This window comes from Typopeltis vanoorti, chromosome 11 (assembly GCF_054136105.1).
Source record: "Typopeltis vanoorti isolate ZY-2024b chromosome 11, IOZ_Tvanoo_1.0, whole genome shotgun sequence".
Classification (NCBI taxonomy): Eukaryota; Metazoa; Arthropoda; class Arachnida; order Uropygi; family Thelyphonidae; genus Typopeltis; species Typopeltis vanoorti.
In genome coordinates this window covers 106,891,680-106,914,213 of record NC_143559.1, presented here as the reverse complement: position 1 = coordinate 106,914,213, position 22,534 = coordinate 106,891,680, and the positions used below count along the sequence as shown (strand labels likewise).

At 32.5% G+C, this 22,534-nt stretch overlaps 1 protein-coding gene across 1 annotated transcript in view; it reads left to right on the top strand.

Annotated features, from left to right (window-relative positions):
• The first annotated feature begins 13,987 nt into the window (after positions 1–13,987).
• Positions 13,988–22,534, top strand: part of LOC150101911 (epithelial sodium channel subunit beta-2-like) — a 32,569-nt gene continuing 24,022 nt past the window's right edge. Inside the window, exons 1-2 of the mRNA XM_090399928.1 lie at positions 13,988–14,106; positions 14,219–14,342. Of these exons, the coding sequence (XP_090256054.1) occupies positions 13,988–14,106; positions 14,219–14,342 (243 nt within the window). The remainder of the gene's footprint in view (positions 14,107–14,218; positions 14,343–22,534) is intronic.

The following is a 22,534-nucleotide window of genomic DNA, read 5'->3' as shown; positions in this document are numbered from 1 at the left end:
GTATTGTAATTAACTCTGCCTGTAATGTTTTTTTGTCAATTCATTAAATTTAATAGATACAAAGAAGATTTTCTTTTTCCTTACGAAACTGTCAAATTTATCCCGAACACCCTGTAATAGTTTTAGTTTTGGTTTTCTTAATTTTTAACATGTCCCGTTTTTTTACAAAATGTCCCGGATTTTTTAAGTAAAAATTTCAGAATGTCCCAGATTTTAGTAAAACATTATGGGAACCCTAGCTAAAATGTCAAAGCATGCTACAATCCCCACTTCCTTTTCACTCAGTGCCGGCACTCGAGTACGTATATTTTGCCAAATTTGCATTTATCTCAAATGAGAAAGCCTGAGAAGTACCATGTGGATGTAATTCTGCCTGACAACAATACCACCTCTTCTATTTTCATATCCTCTTCATCTTACCTGAAAACGCAATATTGTTCACACAATATCCCTATTTCGACAACGTATTTCAACCAAATTGCACTGTCGACTGTGATTTCTCAAGTTTAAAATCTTCTTGCGCTGAAGAAGTACTACCAATAAATAGAATAGTGAAGAATAGGAAAATAAAAGTGACAATAGCAGATAGTAAAAGCAATACTACATATATTATAAAAATAGTAAGATCACTGTTCAAATGATAATAGAGAGTTTGATAGTCTAAAAAACAAACAAACTGGAAATTAACTAGAAAGAACTGTGCAATGTTTGTAACGAAGAGCGGTAGCCATACTAGTTACAATACGCATACAAATGAAGACGTTCGCTGCAAAATTAAACTTCTGTATCTATGACGGCACGTACACGTAACACACGTAACGAACAGCATACTACCTGAGAAATAATATATCACATGAAATATATGATATTTAGAGTGCTAGTATAGTATAGTAGAGTAGAGTTATAGTATGCGTTTAAAATAAAAATCAGCTTTACTTATTGCCGGAGTTAGTCTGTTAACATTTTTGTAGTAGTAACGTGGGAGTAACATGGGAGTTTTCATGTAACATGGTAACATTCTGTAACATGGGAGTTTTCCCAGAAATAATATCCATATTTTTGTTGTAGTTTTCAGTATAGGTATTTGTTGTAGGTGCTTGGTAGTAAGTAGTGAAAAGCTTTGTGAAAATTTTCTTTATTAATCTTGGGAACTACATCGTATACAAAGAAATTTATTACGTTATTCTTTCATATGCTATTCTATTATGTAAATAGATTATATAATGGCAAAATATTAAGAATGGCAAACAGGTCGCTAGTTGAATATGTGAAGAAATTAGTAATGGCCATAGTTCTGATTACTCTATTTTGTGTTCGTGTTAACAATCTTTTGATTGTTGTAGTCATCTGCACCCTACAGGAGTACTTTACTGCCGTAAAGAATTTACTCAAGAATAGTATCACGATCTTAATATATATTCCGTTAATTCCGACCTTCAACTTATTTCTTAAAAATAAGATATGGGGGTTCCATTTAGGGTTGACTCTCGATATGTAAACCCAAATACTTTAGTGGGTTTTTTGTTTGTCTGTTTTCATTTTTGATTAAGCCACGGTTACAATTCTGAATACCAGTACAACTCGTTTCATGCCATTTAATAGTTGCACTGTGATTTCAGTTATTTGTGAAGGTGAAATATATATATAAATTTTTATTGATATTGATTTAAAGGCTATTCATTCTAAACCAGTGATTTAGTTTCAACGAATCATGTTTAATCCGAATTTTCAAATCTTCAATGGTTGCTTCTGTATATATATTAATGCAGTTTCATCAGCGAACGATATTATTTTGCCAAAATATTTGTGCTCACACAAATCATCAGGCACTTTAGGACAAAGTTAGTGCCATCACTATGGACGTATTAACCCGAAAGAAGGGAAACATCCAGTGTCCATCTTTTCAAATCCTCCTGGCACCTCGCGAGTTGCATTATATACAAATTCCATGTACAGTATTTGGTGTTTACAACGCCCCTGGTGGGTTAATATTGGAATTTTTTCCCCCTGAGAGATCGCCTCTGCGCAATGCATTCCTGCAAGATTTCGCAGCATTTGGGTCAGTGTGTGTCACTTCACAAGGCCTTAAACAGGGATATTTTAATTTTGAACACCCTGTATATTGAAATTAGGATAGGTACTAGCATTGAACTTGTAGGATTCCGTATTTTATCATTTTGTTATACTCTTGAAGTGTAACAAAATAATAAAAGCTGATATTTGAAGCTGGTATATTGTTTACGCTTCTTCAAATAGGATTTGAAACAATCATTATAAACTATTATAATACCTTAGATATATCAAGAAAACGACTGATGTGTGCATTTCTTTATTTATACAACTAAACTGTTTTGTGAAACGCCAACACCACTTTTTCCGTATCGAATCCGAATCTGAACCAGTACTAATTAGACTCGTAAAAAGATATGTAATTTAGGTAGCTAGCAATCGTTTTGTTTTTGTTTTTTTTATTGGGATCTCAATAGCCTCTAAGACTCGATAATATAGATAGTGGTCTGTAATATCAGATTTCATTTCTGTTATTTCGTTTGAATAACGGAAGACTGAAGCAATCTTTAAGTTTTCTATCAAGTTCCGATGTTCCAAAGATTTATTAATATGTATAAAGAAACTTTAACTGTAACCTTTGGGCATTTATATGAATATATCCCCCAATCTTTTAATCCGATTAATACATTCATTACTTCATCCTTATTTGCTGGATATAGTTAAAATGAATTAGTTATTCATGAGAGGTGACTTACGTACTTCGCACTGTCTGTACAGGCAAAATCAGAATTACCACAGTTGAAAAAGTCGATCATTCATTTCGAGAAGAAAAAAAAAACAGTGAGTCATCATTGCCTTTTCAGAATTCACGTGAATTTTGTTTAGTATTTGCTGTGAATTTGATTACCAACCGTTCATTCTTTCCATTTTTTTTCTTTGGCGTTTTTTAAGCGAAACTTCCGAAGTTTCAATTACTGAAACTTTCTTTGGATTCTTACTATGCTCATTTTGTAATGTTACTTTAGTCCTAATCGTTTTTAATTCATCTGTAATCCAGCGTATGCGATTATCCTTTTTTAACACTTCTTTTAATATATTATGATTTGCCATAGAGCCTCTGCCAATAATGGCTCAGTTAAGTAAGTTTGAGCGCGGTTAGTAGTTGGAAGGGGTACAATCGTTCGATGCTGTTAGCATACTCTCCCTCGATGAGTTCTATGGACTCCCTGGAGGTGTCAAATAATAATAATAATAATAATAATAATAATCTGCATTTAATTATTTTGATGAATCCCTCATATAATTGATTTATATTTAACAGGTCATCGCCTGATAATTTGTAAATTCTTATATTTCTCAAATGTATTCTAATTTATGCTAGTTTCGATTATATCAACACTACTAGAATTGCTCCTATCACTACTGTCCAGTAGAGATAAAGAGGTGGTCTGTTATATTAGATAGATTGCAGAGGGATATCTCATAGGACACTTCATTCTTATAAATATCTGATCAATACAATTTGGTGAATTGCATGCTTATCTCGTATTACCTTCTGTGTATGCAAGAAACCCATGCCAAGATAATATAGTTTTATATTCTTCACTTTTGCTATTATTCTTATTTCAATGCAAATTCATATCACCGATTAGTATAATATTCTTATGTTTTAATATTTTAGAGCACTATTTAACTCAGATAAAATAAATCAAATGCCATCGTCTGCACGATATATAGCAATACCAGTATATTTCTTACTATGTCATAAATGATCATAGTTTCAGCACAGCGTATTTGATTATAGTGTATGTAGTGAATAGTATTTTATTCTTAAAACAGGATTATTCCACCCGGACGCTTAATCACAACAGTCATGAAAGGCATCGTAATCAACATGAGAAAATCCACCAATTTCAAGTTATTGGATTCATATCCCACTTAATACTAGTATATCTATACATCTTGAATTTCTGAGAAAGGCAACATAAAATTATCTAAATTGTACTCATACCATGCAAAAATATAATATTTGCATGGTATGAGTTGGAAGTAGTATCAAAAAAGTTTTTGTAGGTTAGAACACAGTTTTTTTTTTTGTTTTTTTTTGCAGTTGTCGGGCGTGGCGTAGCTAGATCCAAGGTATTCCACTGATAGTTCATATACATTTGGACGAGCATTGTATCGATATGCACAGTTAGTTAGCATTCAGCTTTCGGTTAGTGATTTCTTTGATTTCGTTTCCTGAGTTGGTCTGGTGGTTTAATCCGTAACACGTTTGTGTGTCGTCCTTCCTCATGAAAAATTTACCATCTCTTACCACAAATACTTAACTGCACCCTTTTCCTTTTGTTCTTATTTCCTTTCTTGATAAAAAGTTGCTTGTTCAGTTTGATCAAATACTCATTATATAGAAAGTCACTGGCTTTAGTTGTTCATCAAACTGTTGGTTACAATCCGGTTGACTTTTCTTACCTCCGTCATCCATTTACTTTTAATATTTTTGTGTCACTGAATAAAAACTGGGATTAGGCCAACGAGCGCTGAGTGCAATATATACCAGCTATAATATCATTGATATTGCAAGCTTCACCCGTTTGGAAAGATGCACCAAAATCAAAGAAAAATAAAGAAAACGTAAAACAAATTTCAACATGTTACGGATAATTAAAGGATACAGGACATAATATCTTTCGAGGTAGCTTACACTATTGCTGGTCTAATGGCACTCTTTCTCCTCAAAATGCAAGAATTTTGTCTTATACATGAATTCACTTCCGGAAGGTGCAACGGAAATCAATACAGATTCAAACTGCTACGAACTTTCGCTTCGCAAAGAACATATATATATATGAAGGGAAAGGACATCTCCGAAAGCTAACGAAAATCACATGGCTATAATATCATTGATTTACACGCTTCACCCGATTGGAAAGATGTGCCAAAATCAAAGAAAACGGTATATTCATGGTATATTGCAGACAGTCCATCATAGCATACAAAAACGATGTTACAGGCAGCATCCCCTGTGTTATTCAAACACCCAAGCAGATCAACTTGATATACTTTGTTCACTTACATATCTCCGGTAATTAGAACTCAACATCTCTCATCAAAAGACAAGACCGCAATAATTTACAGTGATATTAGAAGCACTACAGACGGCATTAAAAAGCACTATAACAAATACTTGATTCAGGTTTTACTCCTATAACATATCGCGCGTGATATCCTAAATTCCTAACTTTACATTTTGTAATGACAATATATCTAGCTCAGCGCACCTACATATATCTAGCATATTTTTCCCTGAGTGATAACAGCAGAATTTGAGTTTGCGTTTATAATTTTATAAATTACAGAAACGATAACTTAAAATTGCCATTTCAGCATCGTGCATAAAGTGTGTAATATAATAATAAATAATCTTATAAATTAGAGAATAGCCATGCACTTAAAATCAGCATTTCATGTCCTTAACTGGAAGAAGTTCTATCGAATTATGCGCGCTTTAAAAATACATATATTCTGTAATTAATATCCAAACTACTTACGTCTCACTGTAATTCCTTCCACCTATCCAAAATTACGCCTTTAAGACCCTTTACGACGGTTGTTGTATCGCTAAACTCAAAACAAACATAACACCATTATCAGTTACAACGACTTCGTATTTTTTTTAAAACAACATATTGTACAGCGCCACCTGATAAGGTAGAATTTAAGAATACATTTATTAAAAATAACAAAATGAGAAAGAGCAGAACTCGTACATATATACTGTATTGCGTAACTGAAGTTATAAAATGAGCGTACAGTATTCGCGTTTATTGCATTCATTGCAATATATTATTATTTTTAATTAAAATATCGTAGTATTGTAGTATATAATTATAACAAAGTAATTATTTAGTAGTAGGCTGACCATGTTTCATTGAGACAAAAACGGGACGGAGGTTATGTAATATTCTGCATTCATGAAAAAGTAAGACGATAAAAAAGTTTTATTACATAAACTTATTAAGTTTTCCATTATTCTTCAGTGACAGAACCCATACAAAAATTTAGATAGACATAGACTGGGACTGTAGTTCACCACGATAGCACAATGAATATTTCTCCGATGAAGTGAACTTACGAAGAAAATTTTGGTCTTTCAATATTTTATCATAAAACTTCTCACACTCCATGACACAGTTTTGTCTTACAGCTAGCATAGTCCTCATTGTATCAACACTTAATCCAGATTTCTCCTTTGACCACATACTATTGATAACAGAAAATATTCTCTCAACAGGTGCTGTAGTTCCTGGAAAACAAAGAATAAACTCTATAATATTACAAACGTCTAGACGTTTTTCTCTCATTTCAGAAAAAGTCTGTACCCATCTATTAGATACAGGAATATTTTCTTTATTCCATCTATCCAACTGCCTCACAATTATAGATTTTATAAGGGTCCACTGATCGAATACAAGAGTTTCTTCTTGGTTTCATAGAAAGTTTTAACTACCTCAAAAACATAGCCTCATTAATTTCTCCTGAATCTACTAACATTCTTCAGTTGTTTTTTGATAGTTAATTTTTTTGATAGTTTCAATAATTACAAACACTTCACTTTTTTCTGGACTCTAAATTGTTTGCAAGATTTCAATGTTCATGGCTACTTCTGCAGCTGAAATACAATATTTTTCAATTAAACTAATGTATGTTTGGAACGTAGATAGACCCTTGATCTCTTGAAATGACAACCATAATTTCAAACAGGGTTCTTCAAACAATTTTCGCAACACAACAGGGCATTTTTTATTTGAGAAAGAAAATAAGAACGAAGGCTATTAAACATGCTTAAAATTCTGGCAATTGATGGACCCGAGTACACAAAATCGTGTATTTGCATGCTCTAACAATTTAGAGTAATTGTTTCCTTCAAAGTCACAATAGTTTTTCGGTTCTTCAACTCTGACTTTGTAAACTGTCCGACCACAGATACGAGAACCTCAGCTGGCAATGTGTCAAGAAGAGTCAGTTCATGTAAAAGGAGGGAAAGAAATAAGGCGATGTACGAATTCGTTACCAACACGCAAAATCACGTGCTTTATACGTAAACGTTTCCAACTATTGTACAAGCAAAATAGTTACCACTTTAAAAACTAGAATTTTCATAAAAGAAAAGCTTATTTTCCGACGTATAATAATAAACACTCATCCCATGAAACGCATTGATTACCCTATTATCGGAATGGATTCGCCTTCTTCTCTTATGCACAGAAGTGTCGAGAGGTCTCCTATCTGTGGTCGCACATTATATCGACGTATTTGTATACTTTCACTGCAAAACATTCAATATCAATTGGAAAACAGTCAACAGCACACTGGAGACAACTGTGTAGAATGTGTGCCCCACAACCAATACCGATAATCTGCCTCTTCGGTTCAGTTTCAAGTTTTTGCTACACATTATTTTTACCAAATCTTTTGCAATCCCCAAAATTAGTGTTCGTGCTATCTGCACACAAAGCAACCATTTTAGTTTGCAAGGGAAATTTATCACTTACTTCCGTCAACATAGCACACTGCAGGTCGAATATTTCACCAGGTAAGGAAATGAAGTCTATAATTTTGTCTTGAACACCACAGTTTGGCAAAACGTACCGCAAAGCGGTTGGAAAAAGTTTGATGTCTTTTTTGTTTGATGCATCTAAACTGATTGTAATGCTTTTTGTTTAATTCAAATCCCATATTTCTTCGCTGAATATGTATGGTGATAAAACGATAGTAATACAATATAAATACGGCAATATAATGTGCTTCTGATTTGATACGTGCTGAAGAAAATTTTGGTACATAAATTTTATTTATAAATGTTTACAAGCACTCTTTTGCGCGAAAACTTTCGCCGTGACGTACAGTATGATATGCAACAAGAGCTTCACTTGCTGCAATTTTATCGCTTTCACTGTCAACATCACGTCTCACCATCAACGAGCTGATGTGTTTTCAGCATCCTTATGTTTCTGGCTACGTAGATGTTGGTTGATGTAGCTTCTGCCTCTATATGAGCAACGGAAAAATGGACATTACAATGTTAGCATACCACTTTTGTTCCATCACTACACATTTTGTCCAGTTTAATAAATTTGTTCTTTCTGGTGATCGTCATTAAAAGTGCAGTTTCGCCTCTTTGACATTGTAAAGATAAACTTAAAGCTTTTAAAAAATAAGACTTAAAGCTTCAAAAATTAAGACGTAAAACTTTAAAAAATATGAAATTTAAACCACCGGCATTGAATAACAGTCACAGATTAGCATACAGGAAAAACAAAAACTAACGCTACAGCAGACCAGACGCAGCGTCTGAGACACGCAAGTGTTGCCAACATGTATTCTTTATTTTCTCTGAATAATTCACTGCAGATATCGATATTTAGATTGAACATCCGACTCCATGGCTATACAAATTACGGGTATCCATGATATTGATATATCATTATAGGTTATAAATAATAAGTTATGACTAACAAATATTAAAGTATATTTATAATTTTTATTAAAAACGAGACAAAGTTGACATTAAAAAAAAAAAAAAAACGACGGAACGCCTGGGAAATATGAAAAAAAAAAAAACGGTACTCTCCAGTTCAAAACGGTACGTATGGTCAGTCTATCCGGAAGGCAGTGGCGCACTCAAGATTTAATATTGGGGGGGGGGGGGGGCGACTTGAGTAAAAGATTTACGAATACACACTACGCATTGCATGCGACCTATGAGTGTATCTACAGTGATTGCCAATACATGAGAAGTAATATAGAAATAGAAGACACAACATAAATAAAATAAAAATAATTAATTTTAATTAGGAAAAGATTTTTGGAAAATTTTCTAGTGTTTATTTCCTTTTTCTTTGGGGGGGGGCTAGGGCCCCTTGTTCCCCTCCCTGGGTGCGCCACTGTTAGAAGGCATTCTATATTATTCGTTACGTTCGGTATAAAATTGTGTGCAAAAGAAGGCGAAAGAAAATAAGTATTGTCCGGCATCTACCTAACTAAGAAAAATGTGCTTTTTATTATTTATGATCATAAAATTTTCCTTATGCAAGAAACTATTTATTACCATTTGCCAATGTAATAAATGTCTGGAGTTTATAAAATGCATAAGAAGCGTTTGGAATATTTCGTTATTGTAGAAGCAAAGAGAAGGCAATGTTTTCCTATAATCTTTCAGGGCTGCATAAATATATATTGTATTAAATATTTTTCAGAATGGACGTCGTACATAGTTCATCACAAAAAAAATTAATTTAATAAACGAACAAATCCCTTTTGACATGTCGCCACTGTCTCAAAGCGGAAATATCAAGGCCTCAAAGCAGCTAATGAGACTATCGTCTGCTTTGAGGCCTTGATATTTCCGCTAAATGATTTCTGTAGTGTTGTTTACTTGAGAAGTGACTTGCTCCTGTCTGCTTATTGGAGTGAAAATTTATCGAAGCTTTATGTCAAATTTTATAAGATTATACCATTTGCAGAATTTTGTTTCTTCTAGAAATCTTTATATTGAAATCGGGATGTGTGTAGTATCTCTTCCACTCAGTGACAGCGATTGAAACTGCGGTATCCAATTGGGAAATCATTTTAGTGGAGCTCCTAATTTCAGATAATTAGGTATTAGAAGTGCATGCTATTAAACAATATTTAAAATTAAATAATATATTCATTGATTATATACTTTTACAAAAAATGATTTTTTTTAAAAAAATACAGATAAATAAATAAATAATATATAAATAAATAATAATTTTTTTGGATGGGTGGGTATTTAATTGTATGAATATAAGCCGACTACCCTAAGGTTTAATTTAAAAGGTTTGTTCAAATCTCTCTTTAAAACGAAAGAAAAAAAAAGAAAGGAAGAAAGAGAAATGTTTTTCCTCGCCATTAAATTACTATTCGTAAGAAAAAGGAAAAACGAAGAACCTTCATCAGCAATTTTCAAATCTGAAGGTGAGTGAGCCCGTCTCATACGGTGGTTCAGAGTTTTTTTCCTTCCGAGAAACTCGTATTTTTCCTTCTGCAAACCAGCAAGAAGAAGAAGAAGACATAAGATGCAGACATAGGATACTACTAAATAAGGATTAACCACCTGTCCTACACCGTCGGATCTGGTTTCAAAATTCTGCATGATATAGATCTAGTCGTAAGTGTAAAACATGAAGGAAGAAAAACTTTACGATTTCTTTATTTTCTGGTTTTATCGTTTGTTTCTTTTTATTATTTGTTTCTATATATTTTCTTGTAAGGGCAATTTATATTCAAAGTATAAAAAATGGGCGGAAAGCGCATATGTGAACTTTTGTCCTATAATGCGCCTTCCCACTCCCCTTAGAGGATATATATCCCCCCCCCCTGTTTCTTACATTCGTAGCAATTATTCAAAGTGTCTTCTGTTCATCTACCCCTGTTCACAAACTAGTGGAACACTTTCAAAGATGTCAGAACATTAAGAACGTGGTCGCATAATCTGAATAAGTTCGGGCTTCTTTATTCAACTCTGGTTTCGTAAATAAAATACAAAGAATTAAAGTGCGAAGAATGCAATGACAATGAATCAGTTTACATGACCTATTCATTTCTAAGTAATTCTAATGCTGCATGCAAAGGATCTACGAGTGCGTGTGTGTGTTCTAGGTTTTTATCAAAACTTTTCTTCCCCTTGTATTTGTGAATGGTTTGGCTGTTAACAAGTAAACCATAAACTGAAATATGAGTTCATATTTCAGTTTATGTGAAATTTTATTTAAAATGTGAGTTAAAAAAAGTATGATTCAAAACACATTTTAAATAAAATTTCACTCCGCTTGAGACAGACTGAAGATCCTTAGCGCTACTTCCTTTCTGAGAGGTTTGTAGCGTTCCATTTCGATTCGTACTCGTTGGACAGACAAGAATTAACCTTGGAAGTAAGACAAAAAGAAGGAATATTAAAGAAATGAATATAATGTGAAACATTTTATGTAGATCAGTATGCCATTCGTATTAAGTGGAAAACATCAAGTTGTTACGATACTACTTAAATCCAGATTTAATTAGAAAGCTGCTTCATTTGTACATAACACAATCAGGATGCATTATGGGAAGATGAAGAAATCATTAACAAAACTCCATCCGTTTCAGTTCTGACTTTACAGTGCCAACGATTTGCGGTTAAAAATTGTTGCCATGTAACAGAACATATTTCTGCCACCATGAAAAGCTTTGAACACAAATGGACTGAAGTATTGGACTAAAACAGACACCCACTCCAGGCGAGAATAAAGGAAGTGAAAACTGAGTGACATCCTGGTCCCCATATTTGATATTTATCCAGATACTTGCAACAAAGTATATGGAGATCGGATGCTTTGCATAACATATATTTTGGATACATTGTGTAATGTTTTCTCTTTACCACGGATACCAAAAAAAATGCATATGGACTATTTATACAAGCCCTTGTCATAATGTGACGCTAAATATTAAAACACACGGGAAAAAAAAAAAACGATATTTATTTTCCGTTAAGTCTAGAACAGAGGTTCCCAAAGTTTTATGTCTTGTGTTCTCCCTTAAACATTTTATAAATTTTGCGTCTCCCTTTCAGATAAAGTGAAAATAAATACATTTGACATGAAAATTAGCTTGGAGTGTATATATTTTTATAATATAAAGCTAAATATAAATTCTTCAAATATAAAAAGTAAGCAAAACTCGGCTTCTTGTATTCTGTCTGAGCGAATTTCAATACATTTCAAATGATTCTAAGATCATCTACTGTCGTTTACCTTCTTCAGCAGCAAGGCTCTGAGTAAACTCTACAGTCATTTCTGAAATATACATGGCAATTGAACTATATCAACCTAGCAAAGGTTTTAAAAATGTTTATCTACATGTCGTTAAAAAAAAAAGTGTTTCATGTTAACAACACGCTCTTCTTATAAAAGTACTCCCAATTCCCAAATGTAGGGTACCCATCTTTGGAAAAACTGCGACAGAACTGTCTACTTTAGACAGTTCTATCACTAACATGCTGATAATTTCATTACAAACAGTTTTCAATTAGTCCATTCCAAAGACAAAGAAAAAACAAAATAAAATATTATTTTAAGGTTTTATTCGAATGTATAAAAGAGTCCTATTCTGTGAAGAATCTGTAGTTCATAGTGAGAGGTAATTGTGATTTGTATGCTCAAAGTTTGGCTTTGCTTTACTCAAAGCTGATCACCAGGATTTGGAGGGGTTGAAGACGCTTTAGAGATGATCCGAGGTGAGGGGGGGGGGGAACAAAAATAATTCCAGGAAATAGTCTGAATGATAATAATCTCTCTCTGTTGTGAAATGAATATTTATATAAAAAAAGGAATACATTCTGTATTGCACACTTAATCCTAGTAGTGACAAAAGAATCTATCAACTATATCTTAGTTGTATATAAAACAATGTTATTACTAATACTAGTAATAACAATTACATGTATTAAATCTACTTGCTGTAACAAAACGGAAGTAATTAGCAATGAAGCTTTGTATCATGGTGTTTAAAATAATGGAACACTTCTAGAAAACCAATAAGATTTTATTGTTATTAAAAACTTATTATTCATTTGCATATATTAATTCTATTCATTGTAACAAACATTTGTATCAGTGTTAATTTTTATTTATCTACTTTTGTGCATATGTAATTTATTTGAAAGAACAAATATTAAAAAAATGGCCTCATATTCTAAAAAGATATATTGGACAAAAATGTCATATTTCTCTTTGATTAAATTTCAAATGAAGTTTACATAATTTGTAATTATTATGTAATAGTTAATAAAATAGGAAAAAGTTCTGAAATGCCATACTAATTTCACATGTAATATTTTATTTCTAAGTTAGACTACAATGATATATTATTATTATTATTATTATTATTATTATTATTTCACTGACTAGCAAAATGTTATATAATTTTTGAAATGTCAGTCATCCTCTGTAAAAACAATTATACACTATTGTTAAAACAAGGAAAGAATTCATTCCTTTTTTCTATTCACAATTTAATTTGCTCATAATTTTTTCTTCAACTTTTTTTTAAATTTAAATATAAACTAGAATTGTATTATAACAAAACAGTTTTTCCACTGGTAAAGAAAGTAAATTATTCTTATTTCACCCAAACATACGAAGTAAGTACAAATTTGTACATTAAATAAATTCAAACCTTAGCAGATGGAGAGAGAGAGAGTTATTTTATGGGATGATAGGGTATCCCATAATGCAATGTGAAATAAACTGCTTCTTAGTAGCATAGTCTTGGAGATATATCACATGCAAACTTATGTTCACATATATCTGTGTAAAATAAGGATGAAAATAAGAAATTTTTGTCAATTATTTGTAAGAGGAACGGATGAAAACTAGTTGGTCTAAAACATAAATGAAATTCAAACAAGATCCTACATAACATCAACAACTATATATTTATATTCTGGTCTTGCTAAATATGTGTTTACGTAACGTGTTCTGTGCACGAAAAGCAATTTCGAATACAAAAAGACATTCTCATACCCCCAGCTGTTATTCATTTTGAAAAGATTCTTTTTAGAGAGAATTAATGCATGTCGTTATTAATTGTTTAAGACAAGATGGACTGCTAATGGTTATTCAATAATCCCCTCCTGCTGTTTCAGTGAAGAGGACAATAACGCTCTCATTGTCCCCATGAAGTGCATCGTAGATATTGCAATGACCAAATGTAAATGCATTTAGATTCAATCAATATTTGTCCCCTTGGAAAACCTTGCAGCTTTGTGGGTAAATACAAGTACGTTCAAAGTCCTCAAACTTTACTTCGGTTGCAACAAGTTGAACTGCACAGCAGCTGCAACAAGATGAAAAATAAACCTAAAATAATAACTTGGAAAAATATTTTCTTTTTGTTTTGTTTGGGAGGTTTAATGTACCAGTTATTTCGCTTTTCGCAGCTGTATCTTAGATTTCCAACTAGGATCGAAATTACCATCAGAACTCCTACAGAAATTGATAAACCTGCCATCACCGTGTGTAACCACAATGGGTAAGCAATGAAGCGAACTGCTTGAATGTAATGGTTACAATTATCCTTTAGAAATAAAATCATTAGGACAACTTTTTATATCGTATTAATTTCTCACTGTTTATATTTTCAGACTTGAAAAATCTGCTTTTTGCCGTGATTTTACTGAAATGTGTGAAAAGCAACAAAACGTTACAAAATATTGTGAGGATAACCCTCGTTATTGTTGGCTAAAGGAACCTCTAGAGGTGTATAAGGTAAGAAACATAAAAATAGTTCCAAAAAGAACGTTCATCACAGCAGGTGCAGCACCTGCTTTTAGATTAGTATTCCAATCTGAATTTGATGGGTTCTCAAAAAAGTAAATTGTTCTAACAATTTATTATTATTACTATTATTATTTAAAACAATTACGTAGGTTCACCCGTGAAAGGTTGCTAACATATAACAAATTTACTACCTTCTTGTTTAGCCTAATGATTTGATAATATAGAAATCTGTCTGCGTTGTTCGTTCCTAAACTAAACAAGGATTCAATGTTTGGTTTCCAAAGACCAAACATTGAATACTTTTATTTTGGACCTCCAATAAGCAGAGCAGTAGTTCCACACCGAGTAAAGAAAATAATCTCCTCACAAACATTGATGCTATGGTGATAGTTTAGATCAGTGGTTCTCAAACTGGGTGCCACAAGGGTGCCGCGAAATTTTGAATCGTTTATTTGAAAAAAGCAAAATATTCAATTGCCACAAATAACTAAATCAAAAACAAAAAAATTATATATTTTGATTTTAATGGATGAAGCGTATATAAAAATTATCATTTTTTGTATCACTCTTATTATATCCTGGGATTTCATTAGATCACCGCGTGTCGTAGAAACTAGATATGTGACGGCACATAAATACTGGGGAAAATATTTGAAATATTTCAAATATTTGAAAAATATTTATGGGTTCTCAAAAAAGTAAAATGGTCTAACAATTTATTATTACAATTTACTTAATACACTTTACAATTATTAAATTATTGAATCATGAAATTTTGAATCGTTTATTTGAAAAAAGCAAAATATTCAATTGCCACAAATAACTAAATCAAAAACAAAAAAATTATATATTTTGATTTTAATGGATGAAGCGTATATAAAAATTATCATTTTTTGTATCACTCTTATTATATCCTGGGATTTCATTAGATCACCGCGTGTCGTAGTAACTAGATATGTGACGGCGCATAAATACTGGGGAAAATGAACTAATGAATGGTTAGTTGTCCTGCTGTCTGTTTTAGTATTTCTCTGTTCAGTGTGACAAGTATTATATATGATCATTTCCCCTAAACAAAAATCATGAGTCTTTTGTCATCGGTGAGAATAAACGAAGTACGATATTAAAGTCGTTAAATTCAGTGAGTAGAGGTTTTTCTTATTGTTATATATTCCAACTATAACGAGAGACATCGTAAACAAATGTTTTTCCTTTTTCCATCCGGAAAAAAAATTATTTACTTGAAATAAATTTTAAAATAAAATATTAAAGTTACATACGCCCTTCAAAATCATGAATAATTTTTTCCTTAAAAAAAGAAGTGAAGATTCTGACGATCAAGAAATGTCTACTTGTAGCAAAGCTAACGAACCAATTCGCACTAATAAATTATCAAAAACTGATACTTGCATTAATGAAGCTTTGACTATTTTTAACGTTCAGCAACAAAAAAGCACTAATGAAACAACAGAAACAGAAAGAATAAGTTCATGTAAAAAGGGAACAATGAAAAAGATGTAAAAACTCGTTTATATCAAGAGAGCTATCTAAAAATGGGATTTACGTGGTGTGGTGATAAATTAATTCCCAGACCTAAGTGTATTTTGTGTGGTTTGGTTCTATCAAATGAGGCTATGGTTCGTAGCAAATTATTGCGACATTTCTCCACAAAACATGACAACTTGTCGAATAAAAATCCTGAATATTTCAAAGAGTTTAATAAGATTATAAGAAAAACAAGGTAAAAGTTTTGTAAGAAAGTTTACAATTTCCGACCGAGTTCAAGAAGCGAGTTATTTAGTCGCTGAAATAATTGCGAAGGAAATGAAGCCTCATACTATCGGCGAAACCTTGATTCGTCCGGCCTAGAAATTGTGAGAACAATTTTGGTACTGAGGCAGAAGAAGAAGAAATAAAGAAGATTCTATTATCAAATGATACTATGAGTAGACATATTAATGATCTGTCAGTCGATATTGAAAAGTCAGTTATAACCAAAATAATCGAATCAAAATTTTTCAGTTTGTAGTTAGATAAGTCAACTGATATCGGTGGTAAAGCATACTTGGTTTTACTCGATTCATTGAAGATGATAAAATTATCGAAGAATTTCTATGCTGCAAGGAATTCGAAAAAACTACGACGGTAAAAGATGTTTTTGATATAATGAACACATATTTTAATACAAATGGTCTATCTTGGAAAACTTGTGTAGGTATAGGTACAGATGGTGCACCCTCTGTGGTTGGAATTACAAAAGGGTTTGTTTCCTTTGCTAGAAAAGAAAATGAGAACATTATAACGACTCATTGCTTCATTCATCGTGAATCATTGGTGGCAAAGACAATAGGCTTGGAATTAAAAAGTGTATTAGAAGAAATCCAGATGGTTAATTATATCAAGGCCAGACCATTAAAATCTAGAATATTTGCAGCACTATGTGAAGAGATGCAATCTCATTACAAGAATCTTCTTCTTCATACCGAAGTAAGATGGCTTTCAAAAGGTCGCGTATTGGATCGTGTTTTTGAACTTAAAGAAGAAATATTAATGTTTTTCCAAAATGAAGACAAACCAGAATTCTATAAATTATTACAAGATGATTTTTGGTGTTCCAAACTAGCCTATTTAACAGACATATTCGATCATCTGAACAAGCTGAACTCCAACATGCAAGGAAGAAATGATAATATTTTGACATCTATAGATAAAATTAAAGCTATTAAAGATAAAATAAAAATGTGGAAGATAAAATTAAGCGCCAACAATGTAGAAATGTTCCTTAAATTTGCCTCCAGAAAATGTAAGAACACTGATCTGCAAAAACTTATTTATCATTTAACATCGTTAGAAGAAAAAATTGACCATTATTTTCCAGACATTTCAGTCAATTTATATGATTGGATTCGAAATCCATTTGTAGAGTCAACATCACCAATGAGTGAGTTAAGTCTTATAGAAGCCGAAGAATTAATTGATATAAGTAACGATCGTACGTTGAGATTGAAGCATTCAGAAATGTGTCTGAATTCATTTTGGATAACAACTATGAAGGAGTACCCCAATATAGGATTCAAAGCACTTATCATCTTATTGCAATTTTGTACATCTTATTTGTGTGAACTGGGTTTTTCTGCACTCGTAAATATTAAAACAAAGAAGAGAGAAAGACTAAGGACCCTTGAAAATGAGATGAGAATATGTCTCTCAAAAACAAGGCCTAATATCAAAGAAATATGCAAACAACACCTGGCACATATTTCACATTAAGTTCATATTTCATTGTATGAACCTTTATAATAGCTTTTTTTTTGTATGTTTTTGGGTTGTTTGAAAATAAATCAATTTAGTTTAAATAAAATCTGTTTTCTTTTAAACACGCTTTCCTTCATATCATTAGTATCTGTAATATCAATTTATTTATGGATTATATATGCGAGTTTTTCACAATCAATTAATCGGCACTTTGCTCTCCATAAAAAGCAAATAATACTAGGGGTGCCGTGAAATTTATTTATTGATTTTAGTGTGTCGCCAGACAAAAAAAGTTTGAGAACCACTGGTTTAGATAATAGTTTGCTTTTCAAAAGGTGGCGCTACGACAGTTTCTTATATTTTTGCATTATGCAGAATCTTATATTCATACGCAATAAATGTTATCTTTGCTTTTCATTTTTTTTTTTTCACTTGAAGAATCGTGTATATTTCACTTTTGCGATTTCATTTCGGTGAATTCTTTCATAACTTTCTGATGTGAACGAGAGTAAAACGATTTCCCTTTAATTACATCAGAGAATTTCAACTTCTGTTTCTAACTAAAGAACAAAACGATATCAGTTGCGTCAAAACATTAATTATGAACATGTATCAGGGTTGGTTATAGACTGAGCATTTGTATTAATTATTATTAACTCATTGTTCTCTCATCAGTAAATTTTCACCATACTGTACGTAAAAATTGAGTGATAAACAAACACTATTTTTGTTTTAATTAAATTTTCTGTATAAAGTGCCTTGTAAATTTTCGTTTGCGTTGGAATTTTGTTTTAAGCTTGGCAAATCACATGAAATTAATATTTCATGTTATTATACATGTATCTCCAAGACCTGACAACCATTACCGTATATAAGCGTTTTACTATAGCCGTTAGTTTCAGTATTTATATAATGTCAAAGCTCTTCGCAAGATATTCCCTGTACTTATATAAATACATGCTGGTATTTCCTCAACAGTACAATGAAGATATGGATCTGGAACTTCAACTCATACCGAGAAAAATACTGAAGAAATATATACCGACGTTCTCTGACCTAGTAGAATACTGTGTGGACTTTTCTAGTGGTGAACATCGTAATTGTAGGTAAACATACTTTATAAAAGAGCTATCCAGGTAGAAATAATCAGTCGTATATTACTTATTGAAAAGTATGTCTTATTGAAATTCTGTAATTTATTTCATTATTTATAATTAAATGAGATATTTTAAATTAATTCATTATATATTAAAACAGGAAGCTGGTACTGAAGATAAACCTTTCGTTTATAATTTTAATTCAGTAAATTAAAATGAATGAAACGTATTTAGGATGAGCAGTTAGAGAAAATACATTGAACTCTATAAGGATCATATAAATATAAAATACTATAGTAAACAAATTAATAATTTTCAATGAAGCTTCCTTTGTAAATAGTAGATAATTTAATTCGTCTACTAATTTATTGAAGTATGGATGCACACAACAGATAATTGCATTCTTACTATCCTATCCTCAAGTCACCTGTCTTAGATTGCTATGTCTGGCTAGTATATTATTATGCGAACTCAGTAAATTCTATGATGGATTTTTCTGAATTGCAGGTATGCAGTAAAAACCTGAGTTTCCGTTGGGGGGGGGGGGGGGAGGCCACTCTACTTAATTTTCTAAAACTTATAAAATAAATCTCCAGAATTAAAAAAAGAATAGCTGCCAAAATGAAGCCTCAGAAAAGTTTCTCAAATCGTATACCAAACATTGAAATTTTACCCGAACTATTGTCATGGAAGTCATCACGTGATTAAGATGCAACCTTAAATTTAAAAAAAATAATAATTAATTAAAAAACTACACATATCGGTCACTGAATTAGAAACTTTTATTTAATAATGTGTTGGACCTCCTTTTACCCGAATTACAGCACATATGCGGTTTGGCACAGCTTTCACAAGGTGTTAGATTGCATCTAGGTCTACAACATACCAGGCGTTCACTAGACAGTCCTTTAACTGGCTCAGATTTGACGAAAAGAGGACTTTTCTCCTGGATCTGTTTTTCTAACATGCCCCATAAATTCAGAATGTAAGACGCTGTCATACTCACTGAACAATTATTGCGTGACGAACAGCAAGAATCGTTGGCTGTGGTGATGGTTGTTTCATGTCGTCTATGAAACAATCATCACCTGCTGGATGAATAGTCAACATTGCAGGATGGACTTGATCGGCAACAATGGCCAGATATCTCTTGCAGAGTACTCGACCTTCCAGTAATATCAGGGAACCAGTTCTGTACTAACAGAACATGCTCTATACCATGATACCATCAGAACCTAGAGTTCTGTTTACAAGACAAACTGGTTCATTGCTTCATGGGTGCTCCCGCAAAACTCTCTTCCTGCAGTTAGTACAGAAACAAGGTTTATGTGACTCGTCAGACCACATGACTTTTATTAAGTCTTCCAGTGTCCAGTCAAGGTGTTCCTGACACCACTGTAGACAAACTTTCCAGTTCTTCGCAGAAATCAGTTGTTTCCGTATAGGCATGCGCCTCCTAATATCGATATCCTTCAATTCTCCGCTCATAGTTCGGTGAGATATGAGTTGGGAATAGTATTCATTAAATTCTTCGGTCAATTGCTACGCACAGGAAGTTCTCTTTTCTCCTTACAAGCCTTCACAGATTATGACCATCTCGTTCCTGATAGAAACTCTTAGGACCACAGCTACACTTCTTAGACAAGCAGCGTAGCTTATTTTCCCACTGATTAAACACCCGGGATATCTCGCCTTTTGAGAAATCCTTCTGCTGCTTTCAAAATCTTGGCTCCAACCACATTGTGGGCAGACATGACATGACTACCCACAATAAGGCTTTTATCGAACTCCGAAAGATCCTTTGTTTTTCTCATTGTTTTCAATTATTGACGATTACTGACATCAGCAGCATTCTTAAATAGTTGTCTAGAACAGTGCTTCCCAACCTTTTTCAAGTCACGGCACACCTCACAAGCATAAATAATTTCACGACACACTATGAAGGAACATTTTTCTATTAACATGATTAATTTCTTCTATTTCATACAGGGATTCAATTAATGAGATATTTCTTTCAATTACTTTTGCATTATAGTACAAAAACATTCCAGCTAGACATTCGTTTCAGATAAGTCTTCTTATGCAGCCATAAGCGCGAAATAAACGAAACAAATGGAATGAAAATACCTAATCCATACATCCTCAGTGATTGATATTTGACATAGTTTTTATATCGCATCTATGAATTAATTTGTCAGATTTTGCTGAGTGAAACTGTGAGTAAATTTTTAGAACACTTATTTTATAAAATTATGATGTGAAAATACAAAAGTAAAATTAATTATACACAAAAGAATTACTGACTATGTATAAATATGCTAATAATAATAATTTAATGATAAAATAAACATTTAGGTATTAATATAAATATCTACAGTATTCTTTTGCCACAGTTAATACATATATTTTCTTCTTATTTCAGTGAGATAGTGGGGCTTGTTTCTGTGAACACACCTTTTTTATATCTTAGTCTATGGTCGAAAGAGCTACACGCAATTCATGATCAAGACTCTTCAATGATGATCTCTTTAAATTCTTGATATTGAGCATAGAACAGAAACTTTGTTCACACATGTATGTTGTAGCAAATGGTAAAAGAATGTTTATAGTTTTTTCGCCGATGGATGGAAACTCATTTTTTGCAGTTACCCAGAATTGAGATAATGGAACATCCTTAAACTCAACTTCAAGGGTACGACCACTTTTTAAGTCTAATAACTCCTCCTTTTCTTTCACTGATAAATCGAATGCCATGTGATCTTATGAAGATGCAAATGGATTTCGAACCCAATCGAATTTCTTTGTCTCCGTTAATTCAAAGTAGTGATGAAGCTTTCTCTCAAGCATGCATAGGTGTTGATCTACAAGTTCTAGTAGTTCTTTTTTACGATTCGAACTACAACACCGACTGAACATTTCAAGGGGACCATTTTTCACCACATATTTCCAAAGTTGAATTTTGTTTTTGAATTCATTAATTTTGTCAGGGCAAGTTAATATATTCTCAAGCGGTCCTTGCATTTTTCGATTAAGTTCATTTAGGTATTCAAATATGTCAGCTAAGTAGGCCATTTTTTGCAACCAGTAATTGTCTTCTAACGTAGCTGAATACTGAGAGTTACCCTCAAAAAATACTTTTAATTCTTCCTTCAACTCATGAACTCTGGACAGAACTCTCCCTCTGACAGTCAACGAACTTCAGTATGGAACAACAAAGATTGATGCTCTGATCCCATTTCATCACATAAAATTGAAAAAAGATGCGATTGAAGTGGTCTACTTTTGATCAAATTCACCATTTTTAAATTGTCATTCATTAAGTGTGGACTTTAATTCTAGAGGTAAACTATTTGAAAGGAGAGCTTCTCTATGAATAAAGCAGTGTATTATTTGAACATCAGGGTTTTCAGACCGAACTTCGGACGCCAAGCCTCTGACCTTTCCTGTCATTGCAGCCACGTCATCAGTACATAAACTTACGCAATTTTTCCATGAAATTGTTTGTTTGTAAAAAAGTATTCATTGATCACTTTAAAGATTTCCTTCCCAGTTGTTTGCTTCTGAAGTTCTTTGCAGAATAAATAATGCTCTTTCAACCCTTTCTCATCAGGAATTCGAACAAGTGCAATTAGCTGACAACAGTTGCTAATATCTGTTGATTCATCAACCTGTAAGGGAAAATTTGTTAACTTCACAAATTTTTTGGATTAGTGTTCCTTCTATGCTAACTGACATGTCTTCAATGCGCCTGCTGATCGTATTATTTGAAAGCGGTACTTTTTCAATTTCTTTTATTTCATCGTATTCTAAGCATAATTTTGAAAATTT